At 45.5% G+C, this 16,784-nt stretch overlaps 1 protein-coding gene and 1 long non-coding RNA gene across 2 annotated transcripts in view; one reads left to right on the top strand and one right to left on the bottom strand.

The window, feature by feature from the left end:
- Positions 1-10,066: 10,066 nt before the first annotated feature.
- LOC101468385 (calpain-2 catalytic subunit) overlaps positions 10,067-16,784 on the top strand; it is a 12,394-nt gene continuing 5,676 nt past the window's right edge. Inside the window, exons 1-7 of the mRNA XM_004574030.6 lie at positions 10,067-10,393; positions 10,893-10,962; positions 14,438-14,556; positions 15,503-15,636; positions 16,124-16,292; positions 16,463-16,546; positions 16,626-16,711. Of these exons, the coding sequence (XP_004574087.1) occupies positions 10,157-10,393; positions 10,893-10,962; positions 14,438-14,556; positions 15,503-15,636; positions 16,124-16,292; positions 16,463-16,546; positions 16,626-16,711 (899 nt within the window). The 5' untranslated portion in view covers positions 10,067-10,156. The remainder of the gene's footprint in view (positions 10,394-10,892; positions 10,963-14,437; positions 14,557-15,502; positions 15,637-16,123; positions 16,293-16,462; positions 16,547-16,625; positions 16,712-16,784) is intronic.
- The window catches only part of LOC143419081 (uncharacterized), a 13,500-nt gene continuing 10,453 nt past the window's right edge, over positions 13,738-16,784 (bottom strand). Inside the window, exon 3 of the long non-coding RNA XR_013099064.1 lies at positions 13,738-13,835. This is a non-coding gene — a long non-coding RNA (uncharacterized LOC143419081). The remainder of the gene's footprint in view (positions 13,836-16,784) is intronic.

Genomic DNA, 16,784 nt, shown 5'->3' with positions numbered 1-16,784 from the left:
GCTCACAGGTGTACACACGGGTGATCACACCCACAAACTACACCTTTTTTGGCTCCTACCTCAAAGCACACTGTGTTCTGTTGATCTTATGTGCTGCACAATAATGTTTAATATTTAGTATCTACTGTCATATTCCCATATATCATTGTGATGTTGTTTATTCTATTACTCTTGTTCTCTTCTGCTTGCTTTCTTTTTTCTTTCTCAGCAGGTGATCCAGGTGATTGATATATGCATTTTTTTTTCTCTGCTCATTCTGTTGGTTTTTGTCTTTTGCCCTTCTCCCCCGTCCCTCTTCTCAGCTGTTTCTCTTTCCCTCTTTCTTTCTCCCCTTCTGTCCCCCAGTCAAGTCTGTCCCGTATTCAGTAAGTGAAAATAAAATAAACAATAAAAGGTGAATCAAATGGACCATTACGGCAAGGCTGGGATGGTCAGTTTGGTAAAGTAAATCCGTTGGGCATCTTTCTTTGCCTTTAAACAACAATTCTGATGCAAAAGAGCCAAACGGGACAGGCCAAAAAAAAAAAAAAAAAAAGGATATTTTTAGGGTTGGGGCCAAGTGCTAACAGTGCAGTGAGGAGGAAGAGGAGGGTTGGTGTCTCCGTGAAGTCATATCTACAGGGACACCTGTGAGGACCATGCCGGTGGCTCAGAGCTGCTCTGACACATGGCTCAGTGTCAGAGGACACTAGACTGAACATGTGGGCCCCTGGTGAGTAAAGAACTGACTGCATGTTTCAATAATTAAAGTGACAGAAAAAAAAGTGAAATATTTGAATCCAACATATGAAAGTAGAATAAAACAGAAGAACTTCACTACAAGTACATTAGTAATACAGTAAATGTACTCATTTACTCTCTGACTGGTCCTCTCCATGATGTCATTGGTGCTTAATGACATCGGGCACTGTAACATTAACAGGAAGCCAGTGACATCATGATTTATATATTGATTTCAGTGCCTCAGCATCTTCATCTTATCTTAATGACCTTGTAGTACCATATCACCCTATTAGAGCACTTCGCTCTCGCTCTGCAGGCCTACTTGTTGTTCCTAGAGTATTTAAAAGTAGAATGGGAGGCAGAGCCTTCAGTTTTCAGGCCCCTCTTCTGTGGAACCAGCTTCCAGTTTGGATTCAGGAGACAGACACTATCTCTACTTTCAAGATTAGGCTTATTTCAATTCGATCTATTTGTCACAAAACAGACAGCAGACACTTGAAGGTGCCTATATTGTAAAGTCTGCGTGGTGTGGTGGTTTCTGTTTGCAGGGGTCCCAGAAAGATGAAGATGAGTTTCACCTTCCAGCACAACGACAACAGAAGGTGGTGCACGTCTGGCACTCGAGCCTGAGTCCAGCTGAGATGCTGCGAGGAACCAGCAGAGGGCGCCGTCACACTGTGACTGAGTGCTGCTGAGGGAGAGGTCTGACAGGCTCTGACACAAAAACGCTCAAAGCTTTACTTTGAGGGGCATTCAGAGTTTCTGTTTCACTTCTCATCTATTTGTCTATTTATCGAATCTATGTGCGCTGCAGACCTTTTACAGTCTAAAGTGTGGACACAGCCTCTCATTTAATGGTTTTTTTCTTTATTTTCATGATTCTCACTGAAGGCATCAGAACTATGAATGAACACGTGGGAAACAAAAAGTGTGAAATAACTTTGATTCTGTAGAGTCACCACCCTTTGCTTGGTTGTTGATGCGCGGTTATCCAGGTGCAGAAATCCCAAAAGGTTGATTCTGTTCATCTGGATGTTTCAGCATCGTCAGGTGACTCCTTCAGTCTCAGCTGACTGCAGGTTTACAACCTTATAAACAGGAAATAAAGACTGAAACCAGCCCACTGTGTGAACAATGGGCTGTGAGGTCAGTTTCTTGATCATTAAAATTGCAGATTGTCGTTGATCAACAGTCACTGATGGTCAAGACATTTGTCAAAGCTGGGAAAGCTCCAGCCGATCCAGGAGAGAAGGACAACCGCTGCCTAAGAGAAACCTGCAGTGATCCCGTACGTGTCAGGAGTATCGGAGCAGCAGAGATGTATTTTTTCTAAATACCGGGTCTCTGTGGCTTTTAAACCCCAAAACACGCTGCGCCAAAAACTGGTCCACCCAAAGGATCGGGTCCCCGACACCAACAGAGTAACATAGTGTTAAGTGCAGGATTTATACACACAGTAATGATGGACTCTTGTTTCTCTTTAATTAGCTGATTGGTTCCTCCCATAAGATGAATTCTAACAGTTGTCAAACAGGCTGTCAGCTGTACCAACTCCACCAATGAACCCTGACGGGCACACCTGTGAGGTGAAGCCATGTCAGGTGACGACATCATGAAGCTCACTGGGAGAAGGCCGAGGGTTTGCAGCGCTGTCGACAAATCAAAGGGTGGAATCTAAAATATGAACACATTTATCTGTTTTTTCTTTGCTACATGATTGCATACATGTTGCTTCATATATTTGATGTCTTCAGTATCAACGCTGTCGAATGTCGTAAAAATAAGTGAGGTGTGTCCAGACCTTTGACAGGTAGTGTATATCCACCGTCTCTCTGAATATTAGAACTTATGAGTTTAGAGCTGAGAGCTTCTGTTCTCCACAGAGGAGGACGAGGAGCTGAGAGCAGGATGAAGGAGCAGAGAAGCTCAGGACCAAATATCATTTATAAAAAATGACCAGAGAAACTACAGCAGAGCCCTCTAAAATAAAAGCCCAGTTATGAAGCGCTTCGAGTGTGTTGGAGGTCGGTGAGCTTTGGAAATCACTTTGACCTGAAACGCTGATTGTGCAGCTCTGTTTGCTTTCCGGGCCGGGCGGCGCTCCATGTTTACTGAGTAAATGCCTCCACCCACCACCACCTCCTGCTGTCAGAGAGATGCAGTCACAATAAACAGCTGCTTAAATACGGCATTAATCACATATGGAGGTCTGGACAGCTGATGAAGAGTTGATGATGTGACAAGTACCCGAGGGCCTGACCTCACTTCCTGTCATATTCAGACACTGGTATTAAACACATAAGTAAACCTCACAGCTACAGGTTCCTTATTGCTGTTTTTATATACAGGGAGTGCAGAATTATTAGGCAAGTTGTATTTTTGAGGAATAATGTTATTATTGAACAACAACCATGTTCTCAATGAACCCAAAAAACTCATTAATATCAAAGCCGAATGTTTTTGGAAGTAGTTTTTAGTTTGTTTTTAGTTTGAGCTATTTTAGGGGGATATCTGTGTGTGCAGGTGACTATTACTGTGCAGAATTATTAGGCAACTTAACAAAAAACAAATATATACCCATTTCAATTATTTATTTTTACCAGTGAAACCAATATAACATCTCCACATTCACAAATATACATTTCTGACATTCAAAAACAAAACAAAAACAAATCAGCGACCAATATAGCCACCTTTCTTTGCAAGGACACTCAAAAGCCTGCCATCCATGGATTCTGTCAGTGTTTTGATCTGTTCACCATCAACATTGCGTGCAGCAGCAACCACAGCCTCCCAGACACTGTTCAGAGAGGTGTACTGTTTTCCCTCCTTGTAAATCTCACATTTGATGATGGACCACAGGTTCTCAATGGGGTTCAGATCAGGTGAACAAGGAGGCCATGTCATTAGTTTTTCTTCTTTTATACCCTTTCTTGCCAGCCACGCTGTGGAGTACTTGGACGCGTGTGATGGAGCATTGTCCTGCATGGAAATCATGTTTTTCTTGAAGGATGCAGACTTCTTCCTGTACCACTGCTTGAAGAAGGTGTCTTCCAGAAACTGGCAGTAGGACTGGGAGTTGAGCTTGACTCCATCCTCAACCCGAAAAGGCCCCACAAGCTCATCTTTGATGATACCAGCCCAAACCAGTACTCCACCTCCACCTTGCTGGCGTCTGAGTCGGACTGGAGCTCTCTGCCCTTTACCAATCCAGCCACGGGCCCATCCATCTGGCCCATCAAGACTCACTCTCATTTCATCAGTCCATAAAACCTTAGAAAAACCAGTCTTGAGATATTTCTTGGCCCAGTCTTGACGTTTCAGCTTGTGTGTCTTGTTCAGTGGTGGTCGTCTTTCAGCCTTTCTTACCTTGGCCATGTCTCTGAGTATTGCACACCTTGTGCTTTTGGGCACTCCAGTGATGTTGCAGCTCTGAAATATGGCCAAACTGGTGGCAAGTGGCATCTTGGCAGCTGCACGCTTGACTTTTCTTAGTTCATGGGCAGTTATTTTGCGCCTTGGTTTTTCCACACGCTTCTTGCGACCCTGTTGACTATTTTGAATGAAACGCTTGATTGTTCGATGATCACGCTTCAGAAGCTTTGCAATTTTGAGACTGCTGCACCCCTCTGCAAGATATCTCACTATTTTTGACTTTTCTGAGCCTGTCAAGTCCTTCTTTTGACCCATTTTGCCAAAGGAAAGGACGTTGCCTAATAATTATGCACACCTGGTATAGGGTGTTGATGTCATTAGACCACACCCCTTCTCATTACAGAGATGCACATCACCTAATATGCTTAATTGGTGAGAAGGGTCAGCTGAGGGTCAGAAGAAAGGGTGGCCTCAAAATAGGAGGAGCTAAAACAGCTTCTTTCAGACTAATGCTTCAATCTTAAATATGATCAACTATCTCTAATGATCAGCTATGTACCACAGGCCTTCAAGCTGGCTGTAGTTAAACCTTTACTCAAAAAGCATCTCTAGACCCAGCAGTCTTAGCTAATTATAGGCCAATCTCCAACCTTCCTTTCATATCAAACATCCTTGAAAGAGTAGTTGTCAAACAGCTAACAGATCATCTGCAGAGGTTTATTTGAAGAGTTTCAGTCAGGTTTCAGAGCTCATCACAGCACAGAAACAGCTTTAGTGAAGGTTACAAATGATCTTCTTATGGCCTCTGACAGTGGACTCATCTCTGTGCTTGTCCTGCTAGACCTCAGTGCAGCGTTCGATACTGTCGACCATAATATCCTATTAGAGCGATTAGAACATGCTGTAGGTATTACAGGTACTGCACTGCAGTGGTTTGTATCATATCTATCTAATAGACTCCAGTTTGTGCATGTAAATGGAGAGTCCTCTTCACACACTGAGGTTAATTATGGAGTTCCACAGGGTTCAGTGCTAGGACCAATTCTGTTTACATTATACATGCTTCCCTTAGGCAGCATCATTAGAAGACATAGCATACATTTACACTGCTATGCAGATGACACCCAGCTCTATCTGTCCATGAAGCCACTTGTTGTTGTGATTCGGTGCCACATAAATAAAAGTGAGTTTAATTACAGGTCAGCTTTGTTAGACCTCACAGGTTGCTCTTACTTAGCGTAGGCTTTCTCCAGCACAGCACTCCAGAACTCCACTCCCTCCGCTGAGTGGACGAACAGCAGTTTCCCATCTCTGATGGGCAGCCGGTCGTCCACGACTACGTCCGCCCACTCCCCGTACTGCCATAACTACAGAGGACAGATGTGAACAAGATGTCACTTCCTCTGTAATTACACCCCCACCCTGTACTGTGTGTTATTTCTGTTTCTTTAAAAAGGTGAGCGACCTGGAAGTGGAAGATGCCGGCATACTGTGAGGTGAAGCTCTGCCCAGGAGGGACCACTCTGTTCAGGATCTGAGGGTCCAGAGTCAGGCAATGGCCGCCAGGAGCCAGCAGTCACCTGACAGACACAGGTCACATGATCACTCGCTGAGCCTCTGAGGGGTCATTTCTGTGGATAAAGGAGCTGAAAGTTTTTGTCCTTTACTCGTCAAACCACTTCAGAAAATTTATTCTCTGGGGTGATTTTCTCTGTCGCATTTTATTTTACAAACTTCTTAAAGCAGAGTTTAAGTGTTGTGTGATGTTTCCTTTTCCTGTCAGCGACGAGCACGCCTGCTGTCATCAAACTCACCCAGCTCTCAAGGTTCAAGGTTCAAGGTTCTTTATTATTTGTCACATGCATAGTTATACAAGTATAACACACAGTGAAATGTAGCCTGACACGCTCCTCGACATGTGCAAAAATTGGGGGGGTGTAGAGGAAGAACATTATATATATATATATATATATATATATATATATATCATATATATATATATCATATATATATATATATCATATATATATATATATCATATATATATATATATCATATATATATATCATATATATATATCATATATATATATCATATATATATATCATATATATATATATATATATATATATATATATATATATATCATATATATATATATATATATATATATCATATATATATATATATATATATATATATATATCATATATATATATATATATATATATATATCATATATATATATATATATATATATATATATATCTATATATATATATATATATATATATATATATATATATATATATATATATATATATATATATATATATATTATATAATATATATATATTATATAATATATATCATATATATATATGATATATATATGATATATATATATCTCATATATATGATATATATATATATATATATCATATATATCAAGTCCTGAGGAGTCAGCTGAATGGTAAGAACAAGATCCGGGCCATCAACACGTACGCCCTGCCCGTGATCAGGTACCCTGCTGGGGTAATAGGCTGGCCAAAGGAGGAGATAGAAGCCACTGACATAAAGACAAGAAAGCTCCTTACCATGCATGGAGGGTTTCACCCCAAGTCCAGCACCCTGAGGCTGTACGCTAAGCGGAAGGAAGGGGGCCGGGGACTGGTGAGTGTCAGCACCACAGTCCAGGATGAGACAACGAACATCCAAGAATACATTGGGAAGATGGCCACAACTGACCGAGTGCTCAGTGAATACCTCAGGCAGCAGAAACCCAAGAAAGAGGAGGGAGACGAGGAACCATCATGGAAGGACAGGCCCCTGCACGGTATGTACCACCGGCAGATAGAGGAGGTGGCTGATATCCAGAAATCCTACCAGTGGCTGGACAAAGCTGGACTGAAAGACAGCACAGAGGCACTAATCATGGCAGCACAAGAACAAGCTCTGAGCACAAGATCCATAGAGGCTGGGGTCTATCACACCAGGTAAGACCCCAGGTGCAGGCTGTGTAAAGATGCCCCAGAGACAATCCAGCACATAACAGCAGGGTGCAAGATGCTAGCAGGCAAGGCATACATGGAACGCCATAACCAAGTGGCCGGCATAGTGTACAGGAACATCTGTGCCGAGTATAACCTGGAAGTCCCGAGGTCAAAATGGGAGATGCCCCCAAGGGTGGTGGAGAATGACTGAGCTAAGATCCTGTGGGACTTCCAGATACAGACGGACAAAATGGTGGTGGCTAACCAACCGGACATAGTGGTGGTAGACAAACAGAAGAAGACGGCCGTAGTGATCGATGTAGCGGTTCCGAATGACAGCAATATCAGGAAGAAGGAACACGAGAAGCTGGAGAAATACCAAGGGCTCAGAGAAGAGCTGGAGAGGATGTGGAGGGTGAAGGTAACGGTGGTCCCCGTGGTAATCGGAGCACTAGGTGCGGTGACTCCCAAGCTAGGCGAGTGGCTCCAGCAGATCCCGGGAACAACATCGGAGATCTCTGTCCAGAAGAGCGCAGTCCTGGGAACAGCTAAGATACTGCGCAGGACCCTCAAGCTCCCAGGCCTCTGGTAGAGGACCCGAGCTTGAAGGATAAACCGCCCACAGGGGGCGTGCTGGGTGTTTTTATATATATATATATATATATATATATATATATATATATATATATATATATATACACACACATATAGTATATACACTGGGTGAATGTGCAGTAGTAGCAGCAGGCAGGTGAATTCTGTACATTAATATCTCCCTGACAGACGTCTGTTCTTCAGGCTCCGTCAGCGATGAAGCGAGGATCAGAACACAGCTCCTGATTGGACGAGACATGATTAGCGATGATAACAATCATTACGAACCGCAGCAGTGTTTCTATCGATCGGCTAAGAGGTGACGATGACGTTCAGTCTGCTGTGACGAAGCCCGGTTCTGATGGAGGGAAGCATGGAGCTGATGACGAGGGTCATCAAACATCGACTGATGTGAAATTTTTCTCGTGCAGAAGCCCGAGGAGTGACTCAGACCGAGCAGAAACGGCTCCTGTCACCTGTTTTTATTTTACGCGTTATTTTAAATTCCTGCTCAGAACTGATGTCACTGAGAAGCGTCAGCTCACATCGTCACGCGATCCTTACTCTGCACGCTGTTGAAAGACAGCAGCTGAACTGAAGCCCTGTTCTCACCTGTGCAGCAGATGGAGCAGCTCGGCTGCTTGTTATCTCATTAATGTTTAACGGCCGGAGCCTCTTTCTTCAAACAGCAGCTCGTTTGTTTTCTCTCTGATGTCTGAGCCGCTCAGTCTAAACGGCTCTTTGATAAGACGCCCAAAAAACAGCAAACGCTTGGCACGCAACAGAGAGAGGCGGGCCGCTGCGCAAGCCTGCTCACGCTCTTCATGCTGATCCTGGATCTGTTAGAGGGCTCTTCCTGTTAAAAGGTCGTTCTTCCTTTCCACTGTTGCCAAATTGCTCCAGCGTGAAGCAGTGAGAGCTGTGTAAATGAAAGCGGACTGAATCTGGATGAAGTGTGTTTACTGGTGGTGGGTTTATTATTGTTATTAATAACAGGGTTAGTATCTTAGCACTGCTTAAACAAACACATGAGCTCAGCTTCAGAGGCTTGGGAACATAAAAACCTTCTACATATTAAAGCTTTTCTCAAATATAAAACAGGAAAGAGACCTGACGCCATGACAACGCAGTAACACACAGACGCGCTTCCTGTTTCCTCCACATGAATTCGCACAGATGTGACCGACAGGGCTCTCTTCTCGTTCTCTCTTTGCTTTTCTTCTCCTGTCGTTTCTTCTTCTCTTTGAAATTCGGACACGTTTTTGTAGTTTTGCCTGACGCCATCTCCATGGCGACACCCTCAAGCCATCAACCTGCTGAACTGCTAAGACATCAGACAGTATGTTGCACAATCACTGGGCACGCTGTACATGTTTATTGATATACGTCTTGTCTCAAAGTGTTACTTCATGTGCAATGCTGAGGCGCTCTGAGCTGAAGAATTTCATTGTGTCGTTTGATGATACAGGTATGGCGATCTCACGGTGTATGCTGATTTGACAGATGTATCTATGTTACTTGGACACAGCAAATAAAACTTGAACTTGAAAGCACAGGTGGCTATCGTCGCATGATGATAATGCATTCAATCACACACATTATTACACCAGAGCATCAAAACGTTTGACGAACAGCTGATTGGGAGAAATTGCCATAGAAACAGGAGACCAACAGCACCTGTGACAGGGGTTTGTGTTTTATGAATGTATCTCGGGCTGATTCTGACCAATCACGGCACTTCCACTCTGATCAACACCTGTATAACCTGAGCGGCTGGATCAGCGGAGGATGGAGATGCTTTGCTGAACATGATTTGCATCATATTTGCTGTGGATGGTGCAGAAATCAATAACAATAATCAAATAACATGATATTTACTGATTATTAGGATCAATTAAAATGAGTTGTTTGCCTGCAGGGGGCGCTCTTCATGTTTCTTTGAAAGACAGGTGAGAGGAAGTCGCACTGTTCCAGGGCTGCTCCCGGTCATGCCCTCCCTGAGCCTGGTTCTGCTGGAGGTTTCTTCCTGTTCAAAGGGAGTTTTTCCTTCCCACTGTCCAAAGTGCTCATAGGGGCTCATATGATTGTTGGGTTTCTCTGTATCTATTATTGTGGGCTCTACTGTACAATATAAAGCGCCTTGAGGCGACTGTTGTTGTGATTGGGTGCTCTGTAAAACTGAAGGTGATCAGAATGGGCGGGGCAGCAGAGCACTGATAATGATGGTGGTAAGTGTGCGTGGGTCTGTGTGTGTGCGTGATATGATGTCTTAAATACAGTAAACACGTCGCGTGCTGTGTTTCCCTGCTCAGAGGGAGGTGTACGTCTGAGCGGTTGGAGGTGGGTGGAGGCTGGCAGAGGCTGTGGCTCCTCCTCTGGTTCGGGGCGCGGTCTGCGTGGGGAAAACTTTGAGCAGCTGAAGTTGTTGGAGTTTACAGCCGTGTGATCTTCCTCCTCTCCTCCTCTTCATCATGTCCGGCGTTGCGTCCACTCTGGCCAAGAAGCGCGCTCTGTCCGCGGGCTTTGGCACCAACGCGAACGCGGTCCCGTACCTGAACCAGAACTTCAACGCGCTGCGCGCCCAGTGCCGTTCCGCGGGCAAGCTCTTCTGCGACCCGACGTTCCCCGCCGCGCCCGAGTCTCTGGGCTTCAACGAGCTGGGCCCGAGCTCCTACAAGGTCCGCGGAGTCAGCTGGAAGAGGCCCACGGTGAGAACCGGGACCGGGGTGGGGGGGGAGGGGTGGTTGTGCCTGATGGAAAAACACACTGTTTGGTACCCAGAGAGATTTTCACAGATGATAATCTCACAGACCTGTGAGAGGAGCAGGCCTCCGGCAGGGACATGAAGGAGCAGAGAGGAGTTTTGGTGAATCTCTGCTCCGTTTCATAAAATGCGTCCCTTCAATCTTAAGCATGCGCACTGAGTCACTCCCTGATGAGTCAGTGCTTGCTGCTGCGGGAGGAATAGCAGTGAGGGAGCGGTGGGCGTGCACGCAGACAGTGAGTCCGACCAGCTGTTTCAGGTGGAGGAGCTGAGGTTAACCTGAGAGCTTCAAGTGATGGTGTGCGTGTGTGTGTGTTGGGAGCAGATTCAGTCTGAGGAGCAATCTGAATCTGGACACACACCCCAGCAGCTCTGTGTTCCCCACTCTGAGTGGGCGTGGCCCTGACCAGCATCATTAACACTGTCTCTGGTTTGTCTTCCAGGAGCTCGTCTCTAAACCGGAGTTCATCGTGGGCGGGGCCACCAGGACTGATATCTGCCAGGGCGCACTGGGTGAGTTTCCTACTGTCTCTGAGCACATCTCACCCGGTCTGTGCTGGCTGCCACGCCTCCTGAGCGTTCAAACTCATTGAGCCGATTTAACGAAAACCAATCCGAGAGCAGTGCTGGTGTGACATCACTCACAGCTTCAGTCAGCTGAATTCTCATTTTGAATCAGACTGCACAGAGGTCAGAGGCCACAGAGCTTTCAGCCATAAAAGGATCTGTGAAATGGTCGGCTGATCGATTCTGACCCCATTTCGTCGTCATGGAGACCTCAGCAACAGCCCTTTACTCAGTAAAGCGCTGCGCTTTTCATTTCAAACTTTATTTATTCCACAAACAAACCAGAGCGCATCTCCCCGACTGCCGCGCTGTCACGCTCTTTCATGGTTTATGACATTTTATTATGATGTGATGACGTCAGGATGTTCTGACGTCCTCGTGATGTCACAGGGTGTCATAACGAAAGAATAAAGTGTGTTGTACAGCTCTCGCTATTTATTACTCAATATGGGTTCTTACATGTTTAATAACAAGCTTATTAACATGTTAATAAACCTGTTTAATATCATGTTAATAAACCCGTTTAATAACATGTTAATAAACCCGTTTAATATCATGTTAATAAACCCGTTTAATAACATGTTAATAAACCCGTTTAATAACATGTTAATAAACCCGTTTAATATCATGTTAATAAACCCGTTTAATAACATGTTAATAAACCCGTTTAATAACATGTTAATAAACCCGTTTAATATCATGTTAATAAACCCGTTTAATAACATGTTAATAAACCCGTTTAATAACATGTTAATAAACCCGTTTAATAACATGTTAATAAACCCGTTTAATAACATGTTAATAAACCCGTTTAATAACATGTTAATAAACCCGTTTAATAACATGTTAATAAACCCGTTTAATAACATGTTAATAAACCCGTTTAATAACATGTTAATAAACCCGTTTAATATCATGTTGGCATGCAGCCAGGAGGCAGCCTGGGATTGAACCACCGACCTTCTGATTAGTGGCTGACCTGCTCTGCCACCTGAGCTACAGCCACCCCCAATAATGTTAATAAACATGTTATTAAACATGTTTATTAACATAAACATTAACAGGTTTATTAACATGTTAATAAACCTGTTTAATGACATGTTTATTTTATTAAACATGTTAATAAACATGTTAATAACACATTTAATAACATGTCATTCTGCCTCAGGCCGTCGTTGTCGCACAGACAGAGGCTGCAGAATCATTTCCACCTTAAAAGGCAGAAAGAAAACAAAGTTGCCATGACAATGCTCTCAGCTGGTTCAGTCTAATCTCCTTCATGCCACACACACACACACACACACACACACACACACACACACACACACACACACACACACACACACACACACAAAGATAGTATCTCTGTGGTCACATGATCACAGGCTTTAAAGTCTCAGGCTCACAGTTGGGGGGGGGGGGGGGTCACATGCCCCCTCTCCATCAAATTGCTGAAGAACTTTTATTTTAATGAGAAGCAGCTGAGCGGCTCTGCCACGCTGGTCCCTGATTGGCTGAACAGGAAGCAGCAGACAGGAAAAGGCTACCAGCCATTGTTAGAGAGAGAGCGAGGGGCATGAGCTGTCAGCCAATGAGGACACACCCTCACACACACACTCACACACGCCTGTGTTTGCAACTCTTTGAGGACATCCTGCTGTCACATGACTCACAGCCTGAAATTGAGTCTGGTTCCATGTGGACCCTGATCCAGATGTGGACCTGATCCAGGTGTGAGCGTGCCTGCAGCCCGGCGGTCCTCACAGGGACACAAACCCAGTGCCTGTGTGGTGGTGGATGAGTCATGTTCGTGCCTCGGTGAAACCCCAGAGCACTGTTGTGTAACGCTGAGCTGCGATTAGAGGCGGAGCTCTGTCTCTGGATGTTTGTGGTCACAGGCTTCTTTCGCTGCACTCACTTCCTGCGGCGCTGTCTGAGTTCCTCCCTAGGCGTCACGGCGGTCGAGCGAATAATTAAAGTGTGAGCTGAGGTTTTTCTTGCTTTTGCATGACAGGAAGCAGAGCGTCTGTCTGAACATGTGATGATGATGATGATGAATACCTGTGGCAGCGTGTTTTTTTTCTCCGGGCTCTGTTAGAAAAGTGTGACCTGTAACGGTGTGCACCAATCAGAGCTGGGCATATTTTCAGGGTTAAACTGCACGCTAATCTCATTAGCGTCTGTGCAGCCTGTAGGGGGCAGCACTAACCAGCCACTCCAGACCTGCAGTTCCTCTGACGTCCAGCGGTGGCAGCAGTGAGTCAGTGCCCATAGACTCCCATGTTAAAACAAACATGTTTACAGCCTGATACTCAAACTGATCGATCTCTGTAGGTAGTTTCATCCTTCATAGCAAGTTTCAAGTTTCAGATTTTATTGTCATATGCAGATAAACAGCATAGCAACATTTACCCGTAATGAAATTTGTTGGCTCGTGCTCCTCAGCTTTACATGAACATATAGAAGTGTGCAGTTATATTAAAGAAGAAAATAAAAATAATAATAAAAATAACAAAATACTAAAGTATTCAATATTAGAGAATGTAAGAACGCTGTTTCGTATTTACAGTTGTGTAAAAGCTGTGCAATGAGGATTTAAAGTGGTTAAAGTGACTGTGTCGAGTCCTGTATTTGTAGTGAGTGTGTAATGGTGTGTGCAGAATGTCAGCAACTGGGGGAGCATGACTGTAACACAGGACACGCGCACACGACTGGTTAATGCTTAGACTGTCTTTTATTGAGAAATAATCTGCGGTTTTTGGCGCCCGCCTCGGACGCAGCCACTCCGACTCTCTCCCAGCATCACCTGCTCCTTCTCACTGCGGACACAGATAAGACACATCTCCCTCAATAAAACAGTCCTGTACAAGTCACTGTGTCACCCCTCCTCTGCAGCAGGCCAGCAGACCACGCCCCCGCCACAATGATTTTATAATGGATTAGGGGGCGCGGCCTCTTTGACCGACAGGTGGATGGTGACACAGTAGCTGCTAGCTTGACCCGAGCTGGATCTCTGGACCCTGTTTCTGCAGCGTCTTTAATGATGCCATGTGACCACTAACCTGGCTGCTGTGAGGTTACTGTATGACGAAGGCTTATGATTGTTTGTTACTGATTAGCAGGTGTGTGTGTGAGATAGTACTTGTCTAAATATAACCATTTCCTGAAATGACCCAATGACTGCTTGGCCCTCCAGCTGTCATTTCCTGTGGCGGTCACCTTTGACCGCGAGCACCACAGATGCAACACGTTTGATTAAAACCCAGTGAAAGAGGCGATCATGGCTTTAGTGCGGAGGATGTCATAAGGGCCAATCAGGTGTAAAACATATTTATGAGTGTTTTAGTTGTAACAGGAAGTAAGGCCTGCAGGGGGCAGTGCTGAGGAGTGGGCGCTGACTGAGTGTTTCCTGTCTGTCCAGGTGACTGCTGGCTGCTGGCGGCCATCGCCTCTCTGACCCTGAATGAATATGTGATGGCCAGAGTTGTTCCCACGGACCAGGACTTTGGGGACAGCTACGCCGGCATCTTCCACTTCCAGGTAACTAATGTGTGATTCTGTGAAACACCTGTACAGGTTGATGTTGTCAGGCCTCGCTGACGTAAAGCTGGACCCTGTGGAGTTGCGTCAGCGGCCGGCGGCAATCGGCAGAAAGCTGCGGCTCTCACAACAACGCCAGCAGCCATGTTTGTCACGCCTCACGCTCCACCAAGCTTTCCACTCACGTGGGAGTTTATGTGTTAGTGCTTCATGCCGGGCACGGCAGCGAGCTGGGCGGGGCCTTGTAATTACTGAGAGTTATGCTTTTGTTGCTGAAGCTTCTGTTTATGACGGGGGCACGCCCTGCAGAAACAATACTGCGTGAGTGTGTTATTCCTGCTGTGTGCGAGGACTCACTGAGTGTGGGTCGTTAAACCCCGAGAGAGAGAATCCAGCAGAAACACAAGCAACCAATGACCTCGCAGATACAGAGCGACCTCTGAAGGAGGACGGCGCAATAACCTTATCTTTCTGCTTTTCCTGTAACTCGACCTGTGTGAGGTGTTTTCAGCGCAGTGTTCTGACCGATGCATGAAACCATCTGTTTTTCATGCCTTTCTGTCTCTCTACACGGCGTGCTGCGGGGAAACGCCCGTTCTAGCGTTTGAGTCTGAGGTTGGTTTGGAGCACCTGACCTTCAGCCCTACTCTGAAGCATCACGCCGCTCGGGTCTCACTGTTACTGGTCCGTGAGAAATGGGCTGCTGTGATTGGTCAGAATTCACCTGCGATAAGTTCATAAATGTTATTTTTACTTTTACAGAAATGAAAACACGTTCAGCCTTTTGTTTGCTTAAAAACTGAAACCTAAAAATATTCTCACAGCTGTTATTGAAGTGGGTGGGCCCTGACCATTAGACCCGCCCACAATGCAGTGATAGGTTGCAAATTCACAGAGACTTTTAAAGTAAAAGCCTGACATTCTGTCCTCTGCTGTCCCTCCGCAGTTCTGGCAGTTCGGTGAGTGGGTGGACGTGGTGATCGACGACCGGCTGCCGGTCAAAGACGGCGAGCTGATGTTCGTGCACTCGGCCGAGGGGAGGGAGTTTTGGAGCGCCTTGTTGGAGAAAGCCTACGCCAAGTAAGACCCGCCTCAACCAAAGGGAGAGGAGCAGGACCAGGGCAAAGGCTTCTGGGAATCAGGAGCCTGGGGTTTCTGACAGTCAGAAAATTCAGATTGTCTGGAACTGAGATGTTTATCAACCCTTATAACAAAATCCACAAACGTTTTTTGGCTATATGTTGTGTATAATATGTTTTTATATTTATTTATTATATAGTTTTGTATCGCATTTGATACATTCGGCAGTTTTGGCAACAATTTTGGACAAAAACATAGTTTAGTCTGTAACATGTTGAAATTATGTCGAGTATTGATCACGTTGATGAGATGGAGGTCTCAGAAACTCATGTATCCAATATGATATAACAGGCTTTACAGGGTAAACCTCACATTCACGCCCAGGGTTAGTGCATGGGAGCTTCTGACCCCCGCCGTGGATGCTCTTGGTCTTCTGGTGCTCTGAAAGGGCTCTACCTTCATGCCATTCTGTGCTCTTTGTGTGCAGAGTGAACGGCTGCTACGAGGCGCTGTCTGGCGGGTCCACCACTGAGGGCTTCGAGGACTTCACCGGCGGCATCGCAGAGGACTACGACCTCAAAAAGCCCCCTTCCAACTTGTTCCAGATCATCAAGAAGGCGCTGGAAGCTGGATCGCTGCTGGGTTGCTCCATCGATGTGAGTGTGGAGAGAAACCATCTTTTTCCTTCAGTTAGTGAGGTTCTCTCAGATTCTCCGAGGTGTGTTTCGGGATTATTCGATGGAGGAGGCGAAAGCCGGGGTCGGAGTTGGGTTGTTGGCCTTGGACTCGGGGTCAGTGGTGATGGGCTGTGCTTGTCTCTCTGCAGATCACGAGCGCCGCAGACTCTGAAGCTGTGACTCATCAGAAGCTGGTGAAAGGCCACGCCTACTCGCTGACGGGCGCCGTGGAGGTAACGTCAAAAGAGAAGCAGTGAGGATGAGACGGAGATGAAGGAGGAGGAAGTGACACGTAACTGTTTTCATTCCCAGGTGAACTACCGAGGGCGTCAGGAGAAGCTGGTGAGGATGAGGAACCCGTGGGGCCAGGTGGAGTGGACGGGACCGTGGAGTGACGGGTAACCAACTCAGCCTGAGAGTGCCTCCAGCTGCTCGAGCTCAGTTTGTATCTGCTAAAATGTCTGAAGTCAG

The sequence above is a fragment of the Maylandia zebra genome, linkage group LG6 (assembly GCF_041146795.1).
Source record: "Maylandia zebra isolate NMK-2024a linkage group LG6, Mzebra_GT3a, whole genome shotgun sequence".
Taxonomy (NCBI): Eukaryota; Metazoa; Chordata; class Actinopteri; order Cichliformes; family Cichlidae; genus Maylandia; species Maylandia zebra.
This window is presented reverse-complemented; position numbering and strand designations above follow the sequence as displayed.